Source organism: Melospiza melodia, chromosome 28 (assembly GCF_035770615.1).
Source record: "Melospiza melodia melodia isolate bMelMel2 chromosome 28, bMelMel2.pri, whole genome shotgun sequence".
In the NCBI taxonomy this organism is placed as follows: domain Eukaryota; kingdom Metazoa; phylum Chordata; class Aves; order Passeriformes; family Passerellidae; genus Melospiza; species Melospiza melodia.
In genome coordinates, this window is record NC_086221.1 from 6,592,978 (window position 1) to 6,611,992 (window position 19,015).

The 19,015-nt window shown below is 45.4% G+C and overlaps 2 protein-coding genes across 9 annotated transcripts in view; both read right to left on the reverse strand.

Annotated features, from left to right (window-relative positions):
* Positions 1 to 9,522, reverse strand: part of ZC3H11A (zinc finger CCCH-type containing 11A) — a 19,286-nt gene extending 9,764 nt beyond the window's left edge. The window contains exons 1-7 of the mRNA XM_063177731.1: positions 6,359 to 9,522; positions 4,673 to 4,848; positions 2,981 to 3,100; positions 2,018 to 2,141; positions 1,143 to 1,340; positions 806 to 922; positions 3 to 67 (exon numbers count right to left, since the gene is read on the reverse strand). Of these exons, the coding sequence (XP_063033801.1) occupies positions 3 to 67; positions 806 to 922; positions 1,143 to 1,340; positions 2,018 to 2,141; positions 2,981 to 3,100; positions 4,673 to 4,726 (678 nt within the window). The 5' untranslated portion in view covers positions 4,727 to 4,848; positions 6,359 to 9,522. The remainder of the gene's footprint in view (positions 1 to 2; positions 68 to 805; positions 923 to 1,142; positions 1,341 to 2,017; positions 2,142 to 2,980; positions 3,101 to 4,672; positions 4,849 to 6,358) is intronic.
* Positions 9,523 to 11,523: 2,001 nt separating this feature from the next.
* Positions 11,524 to 19,015, reverse strand: part of ATP2B4 (ATPase plasma membrane Ca2+ transporting 4) — a 67,355-nt gene continuing 59,863 nt past the window's right edge. For 6 of the 8 annotated variants that reach the window (XM_063178236.1, XM_063178237.1, XM_063178238.1 and 3 more), the window contains one exon: positions 11,524 to 17,061. In XM_063178236.1, the coding sequence (XP_063034306.1) occupies positions 16,765 to 17,061 (297 nt within the window). In that variant the 3' untranslated portion in view covers positions 11,524 to 16,764. The remainder of the gene's footprint in view (positions 17,062 to 19,015) is intronic. The other 2 variants (XM_063178242.1, XM_063178241.1) reach the window with 1 other exon arrangement.

Below are 19,015 nucleotides of genomic sequence, written 5' to 3' on the forward strand. Positions count from 1 at the left end.
GCTTTTTCCTTGAGTTTCTTCAGTTTGATCTCTTCCAAGGTTTTGATTCCAAAATTTAAGTTGTCATCTAAAAGCACAGAAAATTCAGGAAAATTGAGGTGAATCCTTCCCAGAATATTGGGAATAAATTCTCCCAACACTCCCCAGGAATTAAAAACCCCAGGACAGGGGGGGATTTGGGATTTTGGAAAATTGGGAGATTTTTTCACCCTCCAAGGGAAAATTCACATTTTCAGCACAAAGTCAGGGAGAGGGATCAGAGATTGCTGAATTCCTTGGATCTGGATTTGCACCATGACTGAAGGGATTTTTTCAGGAATATTTTGTTTTAATTTTAGGAATATTTTGTTTTAATTTTAGAAATATTTTGTTTTAATTTTAGGAACATTTTGATTTTAATTCCCAATCCCAGCCGAGGATTACCTTGCTTTGCACTGGGGTTGGGTTTCCTGGTGGAAATCACCCTCAGCCCATTGTGGGAATATTTTGGTTTTATTTTAGGAACATTTTGTTTTTATTTCAGGAATATTTTGGTTTTATTTTAGGAATATTTGGGTTATATTTTAGGAATATTTGGGTTATATTTTAGGAATATTTGGGTTTTATTTCAGGAATATTTTGTATTTAATTCCCAATCCCAGCCCAGGATTACCTTGCTTTGCACTGGGGTTGGGTTTCCTGGTGGGAATCACCCTCAGCCCATTGTGGGAATATTTTATTTTAATTTTGTTTTTATTTTAGGAATATTTTGTTTTTATTTCAGGAATATTTTGTATTTAATTCCCAATCCCAGCCCCAGGATTACCTTGCTTTGCACTGGGGTTGGGTTTCCTGGTGGAAATCACCCTCAGCCCATTGTGGCTCTCTGGGGCTGGGGGCTGCACTGGGGTTTTGGTTTCTTCTCCTTCTTCAGAAAGTTGGTCTGGAAAGGAAAATCAAAGCCAAAATGAAATGATTTATGTGGTTTCAATACAATATTTTTGTTAAATTAAGGATTTCACCAACACATTTCATTTTTATATAGCTCAACATTCCAAGAACAACAAAAAAATTATCATTTTTCCGCAGCGCAAACATCGAATTTTATGGTTTATATTTGAATTTTCAGCAGAAATCAATGAAATAAACTCCAGATTTCTCACCATCATCATCCTCATCATCATCAGCAGCGTTGATGACCACGGGGGGGTGGGTGGGACTGGGCACATTCTCAGAATTCTCCACTTTCATCACCCCCCTGAGCTGAGGGGAGGGGTTGGACTGCACTGAGAGTTTGTTCTGCTGCAGCTGCACCAACTTCACCTCGTCCTCTGCAGCCTCTGGGGGGCTGGCAAGGGTGGCTGGAAAAGGAAAAAAATCTCAAATTTTATCTCAAATTGGGGGGAATTTGGTAAAAAACACTGCTGGATTCAGTTCTGGGTTCTACAGACATAAAGGGGTTAAAGGAGAAGGGAGAAGGGAAAAGGAAGAAGGGAAGGGAAAGGGAAAGGGAAAGGGAAAGGGAAAGGGAAAGGGAAAGGGAAAGGGAAAGGAAAGGGAAAGGAAAGGGAAAGGAAAGGGAAAGGGAAAGGGAAAGGGAAAGGGAAAGGAAAGGAAAAAGGGAAAAGGGAAAAGGGAAAAGGGAAAAGGGAAAAGGGAAAAGGGAAAAGGGAAAAGGGAAAAGGGAAAAGGGAAAAGGAAAAAGGAAAAAGGAAAAAGGAAAAAGGAAAAAGGAAAAAGGAAAGGGAAAAGGGAAAAGGGAAAAGGGAAAAGGGAAAAGGAAAAAGGGAAAAGGAAAAAGGAAAAAGGAAAAAGGAAAAAGGAAAAAGGAAAAAGGAAAAAGGAAAAAGGAAAAAGGAAAAAGGAAAAAGGAAAAAGGAAAAAGGAAAAAGGAAAAAGGAAAAAGGAAAAAGGAAAAAGGAAAAAGTAAAAAGTAAAAAGTAAAAAGGAAAAAGGAAAGGAAAAAGGAAAAAGGAAAAAGGAAATATTCACCATGAATTTTTGGATATTTTGATGAAAAATGAGGTGGCAAACTCACTTTTGCTGGGGGGAAGGAAGAGCCCATCCACGTATCTGCCCTTGGTGTGGTGGAAGGCACAGTTGTGCTTCTGGCAGCCCCCAGGTTGGTTCTCCCAGTAACAGGCGATCTCACTGCGCTTTTTCTGGGCAAAAAACACAAATAAAAAGTAAATATTTGTGGGGAAAAACAGAAATTCAAACTGAAATATTGTTGGGGAAATCACAAATAAAAACTAAAATATTGGTGGGGAAAAACACAAATAAAAACTGAAATATTGGTGGGGAAAACATAAATAAAAACTGAAATATTGGTGGGGAGAAACAGAAATTTAAACTGAAATATTGGTGGGGAAAACACAAAGAAAAACTGAAATATTGGTGGGAAAACACAAATTCAAACTTAAAATATTTCTGGGGTGCTCCCATCGATCTCCATGTGCCTGAACCTGCAGACGTTCCTGAAGCATTCCAGAATTCCCAGAGCTCAGGAGAAAACAATTTGGGAAAAATTTCAGCTCTCAAGAACTCCAAGAGCTCAGGATAAAAAATTCAGAAAGAATTTGAAGAGCTCAGGATAAAAAATTTGGGAAGATATTCCAGCTCTCAGCAATTCCAAGAGCTCAGGACAAAAAAAAATTCAGGAAGAATTTCAGAGCTCAAATTAAAAAATTTCGTGAGAAATTCCAGCTCTTGAGAATAAAAAATTGCAGCTCTCAGGAATTCCACAAATTTTCAGGATAAATTATTTAGGGAGATATTCCAGCTCCCAGAAATTTCTTTCCCACCACATTTCAAGCCTGAAATCTGATAAAATTTAGGCAATAACATTATTAAACACAGCTGGAAAACACCTTAAAAAATTGAGTTTTTTCCTTTTTCCTGCTAACAAAACCCCTCTAAATTTTTGCTGGGCAAGGATATTTATCCCCTAAATGTCTGGGATGGTCTGGGAGGGATTTTTGGGGGTTTTTGGGGTGCTCACATCGATCTCCATGTGCCTGAACCTGCAGACATTCCTGAAGCAGCGCCCCTCCTGCCACAGCGTGCACACGGTCTCACTGCCCAGCGCCGCCTCGCAGTGCCGGAACGAGCACGAGTCACCCTGGGAGCAGAACAATCAGCAAAAAGTGGGCTTAGGGAACATGAAACTCACTGGAATGCACAGAAATGAGGAAAAAAAAAAGGGATTAAATAACAGGAATCTCACTGGAATGCATAAAAATCAGTAAAAATGGGATTGAGGAACGGGAGTCGCCCCAAAATTCACAGGAAAAATGAGCAGGAGTCTCCCTAAAATGTAAAAAAATGGGGTTGAGGAACATGGAACTCACTGAGAGTCACAGAAATCAGTAAAAATGAGATTGAGGAACAGGAATCTCCTTGGAATGGACAAAAGTCAGCAAAAATGGGGTTAAGGAACAGGAATCGCCCTCAAATTCAAAGGAACTCAGGAAAAATGGGGGAACAGGAGTGTCCCTAAAATTCACAAAAACCAGTAAAAAATGGGGTTAAAGGAGCAGGAGTCTCCCTAAAATTCACAGAAAACAGCAAAAAATGGGGTTAGGGAACATGAAACTCACTGGAATGCACAGAAATGAGAAAAAAAAAAAAAGGGATTAAATAACAGGAAATTCACTGAAAGTCACAGAAAAATATGGGGTTAAAGGAGCATGAGTCGCCCTGAAATCACAAAAATCAGTAAAAAATGGGGTTAAAGGAACAGGAAATTCCCTGAAATTCACAGAAATAAACAGGACTGAGGAACAGGAATCTCCCTGGAATTCACAAAAATCGGTAAAAACAGGATTGAGGAACAGGAAATTCACAGAAATTCACAGAAATCAGCAAAAAATGGGGCAACAGGAAACTCACTGAAATTCACTGGAAATCAGAAAAACAATGGGGGAAGGAACAGGAATCTCTCTGACATTCAAAGGAAATCAGCAAAAAAGGGGGGAACAGGAAACTCCCTGGAATTCACAAAAATTGGTAAAAATGGGATTGAGGAACAGGAAATTCACAGAAATCAGCAAAAAAAGGGGGGGGGGGAAACAGTTTCAAAGGAGAAATGGGTTTGGGAAGGAGAATTATAAAGGTAAAAAAATGGGATGGGAAAGGAAAAACACACAGGTTAAAAAATGGGATGGGAAGGAAAAACACAGGAAAAGGGATGGAAAAAATGGGATGGAGAGGAAAAACACACAGGTCAAAAAAATGGAATGGAGAGGAAAAGCATCAAGGTTATAAATGGAAAGAAAAAGGAAAAGGAAAAGGAAAAGGACACGGGTTAAAAAATAAATGGTTTGGAAAGGGAACAAAAATCCAAATTTCTGAACTGGGAGCTGAACAATGACTGGATAATCAATAATGAATTAATCAATGAATGAAGAGGAATTGATTAGGAATTGATTTTCTGCTCAGAGGCCAGGCAGGGAATGAGGAATTCCTGAGGGAATTGGATCCGAATGAAAATCACAGAGCTCAAAAAATGGGATGAGAAAAACACACAGGTTAAAAAATGGGATGGGAAGGAAAAGGACACGGGTTCAAAAATAAATGGGTTGGAAAGGGAACAAAAATCCAAATTTCATAACAATGACTGGATAATCAAGAATGAATCAATCAATGAATGAAGAGGAATTGATTTTCTGCTCAGGAGGATCTCTGGCCTCACCTTGTTGCAGGTGGAGTAGAAGTAGAAGTAGCAGTCATCCCCCTGGCTGGACATGCTGCAGATCCTCACTCCCTACTCAGGGTTTGCTCCTCCCAGGGCTCTCCTGCTCCAGCCTGGGCAGGAACCTCAAAGGCTTCTCCTGGCTCAGCTCTGACAGCTTCTGCTTAAAAGTAACCCTGGAGAATAAAAATTGGGGTTTTAGAGTTGTTTCCTATTCAATTCCTGTGGATTGATTTGGGTCTGGAAGGAGCAGTGAGTTGGAATCAGCTGGGCAGAAAGATGAAAAAGAAATTGTTGAAAATTCAATTTTTTAAACAAATTTTTAGGCAGATTTGGTCCAAACTGCAGCATAAATTGTAATTTGTGACCTTAATAACAGTTCTGACAGAAAAATTTAGGGGGTGACCCTAAAGAGAGGCACTTCTTCAAAAACTGGGTGTAATATTGAATAATTGATAATACAATATCTTAATAATAAATTAAATAAATATTGTAATATTATTGTCATGTGTTATTTCATATTACACTATGAACACCAATCCCAGGGCATTTTTCCCCTGATCCCAGAGGATTTTCCCTCTAATCCCAGGGGGATTTTTCATTGATCCCATGGGATTTCCCCCCCATCCCATTCCCTGATTTCAAGGGGATTTTTTCCCCAGTCCTACTCCCCAGTCCCAGGCAATTTTTCCCCAATTCCATTCCCTGATCTCATGAGAATTTTTTCCCCTCAATCCCAGGGAAACTTTTCCCCAATTCCAGAGGATTTTCCCCTCAATCCCCAAAGGATTTTTCCCTGATTTTTCCCCTCAATCCCAGAGGATTTTTCCCCCTCAATCCCAAGGCATTTTTCCCTGATTTTCCCCCCAATTCCAGAGGATTTTTTCCCTGATCCCAAGGCATTTTTCCCTGATTTTTCCCTGATCCCAGGGCATTTTTACCCCAAATTTTCCCTGATTTTTCCCCTCAATCTCAGGGCATTTTCCCCCTGATTTTTTCCCTAATCCCAGGAGATTTTTCCCCTGATTTTCCCCCAATCCCAGGTGATTTTTCCCCTCAATCCCAGAGGATTTTTTCCCCCCAATCCCAGAGGATTTTCTCCTGGATTTTTCCCCAATCCCAGGGGGAATTTTCCCCTCAATCCCAGGGGAACTTTTCCCCAATTCCAGAGGATTTTCCCCTCAATCCCAAAAGGATTTTTCCCTGATTTTTCCCCTCAATCTCAGGGCATTTTCCCCCCAATCCCAGAGGATTTTTCCTCCAGTCCCAGGAGATTTTTTTTCCCTGATTTTTCCCCCAATCCCAGGGCAGTTTCTCCCTGATTTTTCCCCTCAATCCAGGGGCATTTTTTCCCCAATCCCAGAGGATTTTCCCCTGATTTTTCCCTGATCCCAGGGCATTTTTACCCCAATTTTTCCCCTCAATCTCAGGGCATTTTTCCCTCAATCCCAGGGGGATTTTTCCTCTAATCCCAGGGGCATTTCCCCCACTCCCAGGGGATTTTTTCCCTGATTTTCCCCCTCAATCCCAGGGCAGTTTTCCCTCAAAATTTTTCCCAAACCCAGGGGGATTTTTCCCGGATTTTTCCCTGATATTTCCCCACAATCTCAGGGCATTTTCCCCCAATCCCAGGGGGATTTTTGCCTGATCTCCCCTCAATCCCAGAGCACCCTGGCTCTCACCCACCTGGCCACGCTGAGCCCAGCCTTTGTTCTTCCCAGCCATGCAGTTCCCTCTCCTGTAGGCCGAAGGAGTCCGTGAATGAATAACAAAGGGGCAGAAAGAATTTGTGAATTTTGCCTTTTTTTTTTTTGCTTTTTTGTTTTGTTTTTTTTTTTTTTGCTTTTTTTTTTTCCTCCTGACAATTCCAAGGGAACCTCTCAGCCAACAATTTTCCAAAAACTCTGAGGTTGCTCTCAGAAACAATGGAGGAGGAATTGAGTCCATTGCAAATCTGGAGACAGCCAGGGATATTTTAGCTCTTCCAATAAAAAAAATTAAAAAATAAAAACATAAAAAAAAAAAATTATAAAAAAAAAAATCCCCAGCGATTCAAAGTGGCTCAGGATTCAAAAAATGAGGCTCCATCTTCCACAGCTGGGGAAATTTTTAGTTTTTTTTAAATTTTTTTTTTAATTATATAATTCAGTAAGTTGCAATTTCTGGTCTTCTGAGATTTCTTCACCTATTAAGAAAACACAAAAACCTTCCCCCATATTGATGAGAAAAAACCCCCTCCCACCAAAATTTGTGTGTATAAACCCCAAAATTGTGTTTATACACACCCCAAAGGAGGCAAGGACAGCAGGACAAGGAGAAAAACAACAAAAAAATCAGAATTTTAACCCATAAATTGGAATTGGGGGGAAAATGAGATTATTGGGGACAGCACAGGGACAAACTCACCCATCCCCAACCCTCAACCCAGGAATTTTGGGGAATTTGGGGCAGAATTTCCAAGAAATTTCCCCAATTTTTCCATTTGTGCTGTTCCCTAATCATTCAGCAGCTGATTGGGGTTTGGGTGCCACCAAAAATGGATTTATTGGGAGTTTTTATCCCATTTTTCTTGCAGATATTCTGCTAAAAACCAAATAAAAATCACTTTTACCCCTCGGATGTTTCTGACTCTTTTTGGGGAGGACAAAACTCAATCAATTTTTCTTTGCAGCGTAAGAAGAAACACTTGGAACCTTTTACTCACACAAAGAAATTTTGTGAATTTTCCACGATTTTTTTTGTTTGTTTTTTTTTGGCCAAGGAATTTTCCCAAATCTAAAATAAAGAGAGGAAAAGTTGGGTTTTCAGATTAATTATTGGTTTTTTAGGGTTTTTTTTTGAGTGATTGAAAAGGGAATAAAAATAAATCAGGATTTAAGTGCTTCCTGTTCTTCTCCATGGGGTTAAATTCAATTTTGGAGCTTCAAAAATCAAATTTTGCCTCATGGAATTTAATCCTAAAACTCCTGGAGCTCCTTGTGGTGGGAATTCAACTTTTCCCAAGGAATTCAAATCAAATTTCAACCTGAATTCTTCTGTTTACTGAAATCCTGGGAGTGAGGGGTGAGAAAAGCAGAAATTCCAACCCAAAGCAGGAATTTCCACATTGAAAATTCAACATTTCTACATCCAACACCCTGAGGGGAGAGAAAATCCCTTCAGATTGAATTCTTTTGAAAAATAAATCAAATTTTTGCCTTCATTATTCCATATTTCACTGTGGATCTTGTTTAAATTGGAATAAACCTTGAAAATAAACAGCAATAACAGAAAAGAATCAACCAAACCCACCCAAAACCTTTAAACTTCATTAGAGTGATTTAATTATTAAAGAAGTTCATTAAAAAACATTTTTGTTGAATTTTTAAACTGGTAAATTCAAAATAATTTGAATAAAAATGAGTAACTCTGGTGCACTCAGTAGGTTTTGAATGAATTCAAGTGAATGTAAAATTTTAAAGTTTTTTGTTCTGAATTCATGAAATTAATGAAAATTTTTGTAGAAAAAAAAAATCTAATCAATTAAAAATGCAGCAGCAGAAACCAGGCCATAAAAACCAACACCACTTTTATATTTTTAAAGGGAAAATAAAGAAGTTTTCCTGCATTTCCCTGTGAGGAACTTTTGGATTTTAAACTCTCAAATTTCCCTGGAAAATTTTCTCCTGCTGCTTCATTTGTGCCTTAAATTCCTTGGATGACTCATTTCCTGTTTATCAGGTGGCAAAGAAGGAAAAGCAGCAGGAATTTCACATTTTAACCAATTTTTTCTCCATTTTTTTCTCTCTCTTTCAGCTTTTCCTCTTTAAAAATCAACCCCAAACCAAGGGAAGCTGCTCCTTTCACTCTTGAATAAAACAGCAATAATTAAATTTAATTTCATTTTTTTGTATTTCTGAGCTTAACCTCAAAGCCTGGCAGCAATTTCCTATAAAAATTTCCTATTCCTCTCCCTCATGGAAATGTTTTCTTAAATACAAAAAAAAAAAAAATCGATTTTCCCCCAAAAAATTCGATTTTCACCTTGGAAAATGTCATTAGAGCTGGGAAATGTCACCACCAGGAAGTTTTAAATGGAAAATTCTTCCTGCTCTGCTTCAGCTGTGCCCAAATTCAACCCTAAAATCCTTTATTTTATTTATTTCTATTTTTTACAGCCAAATAAAGCTGTGATTTATTCAGGAAATGCGACCCTGATACAATTCTGGGAATAACCTGGAGGCTTTGGTCCCTTTAACAACAACAATAAATTTTCTTTTTTGGCGTTTCCATAACAAAAATTGGCGTCAGAAAGCAGAGCCTTTAAAAAAATAAGAAAAACACCCCAAAAATTCACAGAATCGCGTTGTTTTAACAACATCCGGGAGGGAAAACCTTTAAAAAATAAGGAAAAAACACCAAAAATTGGCGGATTCGCGTTGTTTTTAACAACCTCCGGGAGGAACTGAGCCCGCCTGCATCCAGAGTTACTCAGCTCCTGAAGTTCCTTTAGGGAATTACGTTAGAAATGCCCCTCGGACGCGTTGCTACAACAGGAAAAAAGGAGTTCTGATGTGAAAAATGAGGAGATTTAGGAAATATCTGAGCTGGCTTTGGAGAGGGGACAGCGCTGAGGGAAGGCCTCGGGCCTACCCCGGGCCCGCAGCTCCCCCTCCCCAAAACCCGGGCGAGCAAACCCGCCTCACCCGGCTTTATTCCCACGTAATCCCGGCTTTATTCCCACATAATCCCGGCTTTATTCCCACTCAATCCCAGCTTTATTTCCTCTTAATTCCGCCTCGCCCCTCAGCGTTCCCCTGCCGCTGTGGGGCCGCGCGGCCTTGCGGAGGAGCCGGGGTTGAGCCAGCACCGCCCCCCCGCCTGTTCCTCCCCATCTCCCACCAGCCGCCGCAGGGCTCCGAAGCCGCTCTATTTACGGTCGCTCAGGGAGTTTGAGTTTTACCGAGCCCCCGGGGGCCGCCGTGTCGCTGTCGCCGCGCTCCGCCGGGGCCGCCGCTGCCGTGTCCCGGTGCCCGGCTCAAAGATGGCGCCCGGTGCCCGCGCAGCCTCAACGCGCCCGCGGCCAAGATGGCGCCCGGAAATGGCTTCACCCGCCCGACAGGAAAAGAGGGGGGTCTGAGGGAAAACATGGGTGGATTTTGCTGTTTTATTGGTTCCTCGTACTTCAAAAAGAGGATAAAGATTTTTTTATTAAGTAAACAGGGCCGTGTTTCTCCATCTTTCCGGGATCGGTGCTGCCGTGTCCCCGGTGCCCCGCTCAAAGATGACGCCCTCAGCCAAGATGGCGCCAGGAAGTGGCTTCACCCGCTCGACAGGAAGAAAGGGGGTCTGAGGGGGAATAAGGGAGGATTTTGCTCTTTTATGGCCTCCACACAATTCAAAATTACTTCAAAAGGAGGATAAAGATTTTTTTAATTAAACAGGGCCGTGTTTTTCCATCCTGCTGCGATCCGTCGGCACCGCCGCCGTGTCCCGGTGCCCGGCTCAAAGGTGGCGCCCTCAGCCAAGATGGTGCCCAGAAGTGGCTTCACCCGCGCGACAGGAAGAGAGGGAGTCTGAGGGGGAACGGGGGTGGATTTTGCTGCTTTATGGCTTCCTTGCACTTCAAAACTCCTTCAAAAATAGAATAAAGATTTTTATGAAGTAAACAGGGCCATGTTTCTCTATCCTGCCGCGATCCATCGTCACAGCCGCCGTGTCCCCGTGCCCGGCTCAAAGATGGCGCCCGGTGCCCGCGCAGCCTCAGCGCGCCCGCTGCCAAGACAGCGGCCGGAAATGGCTTCACCCGCCCGACAGGAAGAGAGGTGTCTGAGGGGAAACGGGGGTGGATTTTGCTTTTTTTTTTGCTTCTCCGCGTTTCGAAAAGCCTCAAAAAGGACAAAGCTTTTTCCCGTGAAACGAACAGGGTGGTGTTTCTCCATCCTGCCGGGGCCGCCGCCGCCGTGTCCCGGGGCCCGGCTGAAAGATGGCGCCCGCTGCCAAGATGGCGGCCGGAAGTGGCTTCACCCGCCCGACGGGAAGGGAGAGGGTGGGCGGGCGCCTGAGGCGGAGCGGGGGTTGATTTTGTTGTGGTTTTTTTGCTTCCCCGCATTTCAAAAAGCCTCAAAAAGGGGACGCATCTTTTCCCTGTGTAGCGAACATGGCCGTGTTTCTCCATCCTACCCTCTGCTCGCAAAATTTAGCTTGGAGAATCCCTCCCAGATCATCCAACTTTCCAGCGCCCTCAGTGCCACGTCCAATCCTTCCTTGTCACCTCCAGGGCTGAGGGGGACTCCAAACCTCCCTGGGCAGCCACTTCCAAATCCTGGCCGCCCTTTCCATTAGGAAATTCCCCCCGATGTCCCAAAAATGGTCCCCAGTCCCAGGTGCCATCCCCTCCCTCACGCCCCCTCAGGGATGTGAATTCTTGAGCAGGGTTTGGGACAGACAGACCCCCCCGAGCTGCCGGACACACGGAGCACGGCACTGTTACACATTTTATTCTGTGAATGTAATAAAAGCCAAAATCTTTTCACTGGCTTTTCCCCAGGAAAAATCCTGGGAGAGAGAATTATGTGTCTCTGAATACCACACATTGGTCTATACCGATTATTTAGCCAGGGCAGCCCCTCACAGCCCAGCAGCACCATTTGGGTAGCATTTGGCACCAATTTGGACACTTTTCTTGTAGATTGTGGAAGAATAATCAATGAAATAACAGAAATCCCACACTGAGGGGATTTTGGGTTGGATCCCCATCCATTTCCACCCCACTGGAGCTATTCCTGAGGAAAATTTGGGACAGACAGATCCCCCGAGCTGCCGGACACACAGAGCACGGCACAGTTACACATTTTATTCTCTGGATGCAATTTCTGCTCAACAGCCAAAAGCTTTATTGATTCCAAACCACTCCCCTTCTCCCTCTTCATTTCTTTTTTCTTACTGCACCCATTTTCCCACCCCTCAAGCACTCTGCTGCTTCCATTTTGGACTTTTAGCTCTGCTTGGAGTTTCTTTTCTCAGAGGAAGCCAACGGACAAATCATTCAGATTCTTTTTTTTTCTTTTTCTCCCAAGATCCATATAAATTACATGCAAAACATTGTACATAGAGATTAATATCAAAATGCAATACAGATCAGGTGCACTTTAAGCTGGACTCTAGGATATGGCAAACACACCAGGGTACATATTGCTTTGAAACCACCATTGTTTTGTTTTTTAATGTCATGCATACCACATAATATTCAGTCTTTTGTTTTGTATTTTGGTTGTTTTTTTTTTTTTTTCTTTTTTCTCTCTCCTGTTTTTTTATACAAAAATACCAGTGCTTATTATACTGAGTTACTGGAAAAAAAAAAAAAAACAAAGAAAAACTCGGTTCCACGTGCCCTCTTCAAAAGAAAGTTTTTTTTTGTTTTGTGAGAGCATTGGATAAATATATATACACACACATAAATGTTGAGTTCAGACTGTATATATATATATATTTATTGAAGGGGAGGAAATAAACTAAAGGCAGTTTTAACCATGGGTTTTGCTGGATGAAAATTGGGGAGTTTGGGGAGAGCAGAGTTGGGGTGAGGGGGGGATGCTGGAGAGGAAAAAATGGCAAAATCCCTGTTTGGGGGGGAAACAAATCTTGTTTGGATGGAAAAAGAGCAGGAAAAGGAGAAGGAAAAGGAGCAGGAAAAGGAGAAGGAAAATGAGCAAGGGCCCCAGGGGAGATTTGGGGGTGCAGGTGGCGTTTTGGGCTCAGGGGGTTGGCGATGGAGCAGAAGCCATGCAGACCCAGGTGTGCCCACAGAGGGATAAAAACCTTCTCAGGTGGTGCCAGAGGTGCCAGGAGCTGGCAGTGGCACCTGGAGATGCCCTTTGGGCATTTGGGATGGGATTTTTTCCCAGTTTAGGTTTTTTTCCCCTCAGAGAGGAGCTGAGGCCTCCAGGCCCAGGCGTGAGGGGGAAAACGGCGCCCATGCTCAAACGCGGTTTAGTTTATTTCCTTCTTGAGATCGCTTGGAAAATTTCACTTTATTGCACGGAAAACCTTTGGGAAAAAATAAAAAAAAAGAAAGAAATAAAAGAAATTAAACCCCCTCCCCACACCCTTCTCCCTGTGCAAATCATAAAAAAACCTCAGCAGGAGAAAACCTCAAGAGCTGCCTGGCCAGCGAGCCACGCACAGGCCGTGGTGTCTTTGGTACCAATCCGCCAATTCCACGGAAAATCCACGGAAAATCCACAGAAAATCCACGGAAAATCCGCAAATCCGCCCTGCTGGGATCAAGAACTGGATGCAGAAGGATGTTCAGAGTGTTTTAATAACAAAGCATTCCAAGGCAAGTTGATCACAAGGAGGAGGGAGGGGGTGGCTTTGCTTCCTGCCGGCCCTCCCCTGCTCCGCGCGCACTCGTGGCAGTTCAAACAAAGCAAAAAAACCCCAGAAATTATTCATAATAATATATATTTATATGGATATTTATATCTCCCCCTAGTCAAGGCATGTTGCAGAAAGTCCCCAAAAGTCCGTGCCGCCGACCATGCCTTTGTTTTTGGAGCACCAATCTCCCCCAAATCTCTTTTTTTCTTTTTTTTTTTTTTTTGTGTAATGTCCTCAATAACTTAAGCCAAGAGTCAGCTGCTGCCAGGATATCACTGAAACTTAACCCAAAAAAACAAAACTTTACAGGAAATCTGCACAAGAAACATTTATACTTGAAGCAACCAGCCATACACCAACATAATTTATAGATATTTATATATATAAAAAAACCCCATTTGTGTCATCCAACTCACGGCTAGTAGAAAGATGGCTGCTCAGAGAAAAGGAAGCTGACTGGCATCCGATGGCTGAATTAATTAATCCACGGAATTAATTAAAGTGTCCCTTGCAACTGCCCTCAAGCAGCAGCGGGGACTCGAGATCTCTTTATTTTCTTTATTTTCTTTAAACAAAATACATATGGCTGACGTAAAAATATCAGTTTCTGAGCTAAAGAAAACTAGATTTTTTTTCTTTTTTTTTCCTTTTTTTTTCTTTTTTTTGCATAATATTTATATAGCATTAGTTCTCCCTCCCCCCCCCCCCCAACTCCTAAAATGGAAACTAGAACGACAAAAATAGAGGAAAAACAAACTAAAGGAACGACCAGACCCTTTGTGGCAAACCCTGCCAGTCACAGATTTCTGGGAGTGACTTTGAGAGCCTCCAAAATTGGCTTGAAGTTGTTGTTGGTTTGAGTCCTTTTTTTTTTATTTCTTTTTTTCAACAGGTCTGAGGTATTAAAAAAAATATCAAAATGAAAAAAAAAAAATTGGTGCATCCCCCCAAAAAGTATTTAATAAATATTTATGTAAGCTTGTAAGAACACCATATCTTCTCCTTTTTTTTTTTGTTTTTTTTTTGTTTTTTTTTGTAAGTATTTAAAATAGAAAAAGTGAATTTTTTTTTTAGGTTTTTTTTTTTAAGCAACGTCACCTTTAGCACAGAACCAAAACCCCACAACCACCCCTCGTTTGGGGATTTTTTTTGTGTGTGTTTAACCCAACATCCCCTCACTCCCCTGGGTTATTTTTTTGTGGGGAGGGAGGCAAGGAGGAGCCAGGCATGGGGTGGACACTGAATTTGCACTGGGGACGGGCAGTGGTGGCAATTTCTTCTTGCTGTTGGCAGTGAACAAAGCCCAGCTCGCCAGCACCAGGGTGGGTTATTCAGGATATTTGGGATTTTTGAGATAAAGACCTTTCCTCAGCAGGAAAAAGGAGCTCATCCTTCCCTCCTCCTCCTCCTCCTCCTCCTCCTCCCAGCCCAGGGAAGGACACAGAGACACTTGGTTTGTGTTTGTGGTTTAAGGAACACTTAAATCTTGGCAAAGATCTGGGCCTGGCGTGGCAGGAGGTGCTGCAGGCAGTGCTCGGACAAGGCACGGGAGATTCCGCTGTGCGTTCCTGGTGGGGCAGGGGAGGAGAACCCGGCCAGAACCAGCCTTTCCCCAAAAAAAAAAAAACCAACAAGAAAACCCTCAGGGTTTGGAATCCAGGGCTGGGAATCGCCTCGTTTCCAGCTTGTTTGGTCTGCTTCCTTCAGCCAGAGGGGATGGAGGAGAGCAGGGAGGTTCCCAAGGGGAGGAGAAGCCAGGGATGGAGGGAGGGACAATCCAGGGCCAATTCCAAGGAAAGGGAGACTCTTGTTGGGTTGTTCTCAGGGCTGGAGGTGAGGGAGGGCTCGGGGAGATGGAGGGAGGTGGCTCCCAGGAAGAGGAGAAGCCCAAGCCCTGATTCCAACTCCAGGGATGGCCAGAGGGACAATCCAGAGCCAATTCCAAGGAAAGGGACCCTCACTGGGCTGTTCCCAGGGCTCAAAGGGAGGGGATGGAGGAGGCTCCCAGGAGGAAGAGAAACCCAAGCCCTGCTTCCAGCTCTGGGATGTCCAGAGGGACAATCCAGAGCCAGTTCCAAGGAAAGGGACCCTCACTGGGTTGTCCCCAGGGCTGGAGGTGAGACAGGGCTCAAAGAAAGGGGATGGAGAAGAGCAGGGAGGTGGCAGAGCTTCCTCCAAGTGGAGGAGAAGCCCAAGCCCTGCCTCCAGCTCTGGGATGTCCAGGGGGACAATCCAGAGCCACCTTCAAGGGACTCTCACTGGGTTATTCCAGGGGTGGAGGTGAGGAAGGGCTCAAGGGAAGGAGATGGAGGAGAGCAGAGAGGTGGCAGAGCTTCCCCCAAGCTCCAGGGATGGCCAGAGGGACAATCCAGAGCCCATTCCAAGGACAGGGACTCTCACTGGGTTGTCCCCAGGGCTGGAGGTGAGGAAGGGCTCAAGGGCTCCAAAAGAAGCAGCCAAGTGAGGCCAAGCCTCCTCAGGGAGACCTGCAGGCACCCAAACCAAACTCCAGGAAAATCTGGGATCATCCAGGGGCATCCCTGCCTTCCACTGGGCCAGGAGACAGCTGGGGTGATCCTTCCCAGGATTCAGGAGATCCCCACTCATCCTCCCATGGCTTTTGGGCATGGCTGGAGCCTCCTCCCAGATCCCTGTGAGGCTGAGGGGACCCCAAAAACACAGAAAAAGGCAAAAATCCCTCTGTTCTGGAGGGCAGGAGCTGGAGAGCTGCAAAAATCCTCCAGGAGTTTCCCCCCTGAGCAAGAGCAGCAGAGAGGCCTCTCCTAGAGGAGGAGAAGAGAATTCCTCAGGAAGAAGCTGCATCCCTCACAGCCTGGGGGTTCTCCCCACCTTTACCCTGGCAGTTTCACCTCCACCTTTGCAGGAAAATCAGAATTTATCCCTTCATTTCTCATCTCCCAGTTTGGAAACAGAGAGAGGAAAACGTGTGGGCACACACAGAGGGGGAGCTGGAAGAAGCCCGGGTACCATTTTTCAAAGGTGGAAGACTGGTGGGCATCCCTGGATCTCTGAACCTTGCAGTAAACACCTTCCCCTGGCTGGGATTTTTTAGTTTATTCCTTAATTTCTGCACTGGAGCAGTGACTCCCCCTCCCCACTTCCCATTGGGTAGGGGGGAAAATCCCACAAGCAAAGAGCAAACCCCAACATTAGAAGGAAAAAACCCCTAAAAACCACATGTGGAAAAAACCCTAAAAACACAAGAAAAATAAAATCAAGTCACAAGTGCATCCCCAGCCTCAGGGCTGAGGGAGTGTAAGACTACAACAATTTGAATTTCCTTGGAACATGCATTTCTCCAAAGTGAAAACCCCAAGTGAAAAACCCAACTCTTGGAGAGGAAAGAACCTGGCAGCTTCCCCTGGGTGAGTACCACGGAAAATCGGGGATGGAGATGCACAATTGGTTTGGTTTTGGTTTTTTTTTTTGGCTTAACCTCTCTCCCAACACCCAGCTTGGTGGTACTCTGGTTCCCACTGCTAAATAACGGTAAAAAAACCCAACAAAATTAACCAAAAAAAAAAAGAAAAAAAACCACATTAAACCCCCAACCCCACCCCCAAAAAACCCCTCAATGATGATACAGGCATGAGCAGTTTGACCGCAGCAGTGTGATCAGTTACTGGTGCTGGGATCACACAGGGCCCAGGTGGATGAGGACGAGGAAGAAGAGGAGGAGGAGGAGGAGGGGGAAACTCCAAGTTCTAAGGTCAAACTGAGGTCTCCAGGCTGTGGAAGGGGCTCCCGGGCTCGGGGAAGCTGAACTCGCTGTCCACGGCGTTGTTGTTCCTGTTGAGGGCCGTGGAGCCCCCCAGGCTGCCCCCACCTCGCTTTTGGAGTCCCTCAGGCTCGGGCTCGTCTTCGGCGCCGTCAAGGAATGGTGTCCGAGGCTCGTCTTCCTCCAGGATGAACTCTGGGTGAGTCATGAAGTTATGGATGGAGCTTCTGGATTCGGGTTTCTCGAGGCCTTCGTAGAGCGAGCTACGGAACGCATTCACCACTTTGATCTGGGCGGGCGTGGGGGGAAAAAAACAGAGGGTCAGTGGTGCTGCCAGAGGGCAGGGCTGGAGGGAGAAAGTGAAATAAATGATGAGAGACGACCACCAAACAACAAAAAAAGAAAACAACGGCACGACCACAGCGACAAGATCACCACTGAACAGACAGCTCGGTCAAAAATGAGACATCTACGGTGAACTGGGGGCAGTCAGGCACTACGGGGGTGCTGGGGAGCCACCAGCCTCAGAAGCTGCAAGAAAAGACAAAGGACGACTCCAAACCTCCCCCCCAACATCACCAGTCCGGATGGATGGAAGCCACGAGGCGTTAATTAGTCATTAATTGGTGTGGGGGGTGCGCGCGCCCCGCGGTGGACGGACGGACGGACACGAGGACAAGGGACGGACGAGGTGGGGGAACTACGGCTCCAAAGGAGGTGGGTTAGGCAAAGAGCAGGGGAAACTCTACTGTGGGAGGGTCCTTCCTACAGCTCTGCAGGGGAATGGGGCTCCCAAAGGTGTCTCCAGCTCTTCTGGAGCTCCTGGGAGCAGATCCAGGTGGGTGCTGTGAGGAGCCAGGTGAAGGTCCAGGGCTCTCTGGAGCTTTCCCTGAACCTGCAGGAGACCCAGTGGTTTTCCCAGTTAAAAATGGGAGTTTGATGGAGCTGGAGACCAATTCAGACTCTGTTGGATACGCTGAAGGAATTCCTTCACATTCCTGGGAAAGCTCCACTGAAATCCAGGCTCAAGGAGGAAATCAGAGCACCAGGAAATGGCTCTGCCACCTCCCCTGCACTGGGAGGGAGAGCTCTGGGAACACACCTGGACAGTGGATTCCCTCCAGATCCTCTGGAATTCCAGCCCCAAACCCTTCCAGCTCACAGGTCTGGGCTCAGGGGGGTGACAAGTGTCACAAGTGTCACTCCCAGCCCTGCTGGGGTCCCAGGGAAGCAACAGAAGCCTCAGCTCTGTGGAGCAGAGCTCGTGTGGGAGCAGATCTCCTGTCCCAGACCGCTGGGAGCAGCAGGGAAGGCTCCCTGGAGCAATTTCACTCTTTGGCCCCACGGAAGGAGCTTTGCATGAGCCTGGAGCACCACTGGCCTGGAAAAATGGGAATTTGAGGGAGCTGGGAACCAATTCCGAGCTGGATTTGTGCACTGATGACCTTGGATCAATTCAGGTGAACGCACAGGACAAGGGACACTACCGGGGCCACCTCATCTGTCACATCAGCCACGACTTGAGATCAGCAAATCCTGAGCCCTGAAACACCAACTGAACCAAGGAGAACAATCCCACCAAGCCAAGGAGAGCCAGGGACTGTCACAGCCACGAGGAGAGGGCCAAGGACAGCCCAGGGACTGTCACAGCCACAAGGTGGTGGCATCTACAATTCAGATTTAGGAGCAGCTCCACAGAAGCCTCCCCCTGTCATGTGAGATCTCTCCCAAGGAATCACCTCCAGAGCCCTGGAGATTTGTCCAGCACTGCCAGGAGCAGCAGGAAAAGCTCCCTGGAGCAATTCCAGGGATTCTGTGCTCAGTCTCCTGCTCAGCCCCCTCAAGCAGCTCCTGCTGCAGTTTCCCTCAGACTTTCCTCCCTTCTCCATCACCTGCTGCGAGATGAATTCAGCTGTTCCCTCTCAAAGGAAGGGAACAGGGAGGAAATGTGTTCTGAATGAGGCAGGGAGCCCGGCAGAGCTGAATTCCAGCCTGGAGCCTCCCCTCCCTCCTTCCCTCCCTCCCTCCCACGGCCGGCTCCTCCCGCCTCCTCTCCACCTGGAAGCTTCAAATGCAACCTCCAGGCTTGGGATCGATTCCTGCGAAACGTGAAACCTCCACGTGCTGGGTGAGAGCCCCTCGGGATGCCATCCCGTGCCCTGGCTCTGCCCAGCCCCTCAATCCAGGGCAGAATTCCCAGCAGGAGCAGCTGGACTCTGCCAAAACCTGCCCGTGGATTCCTG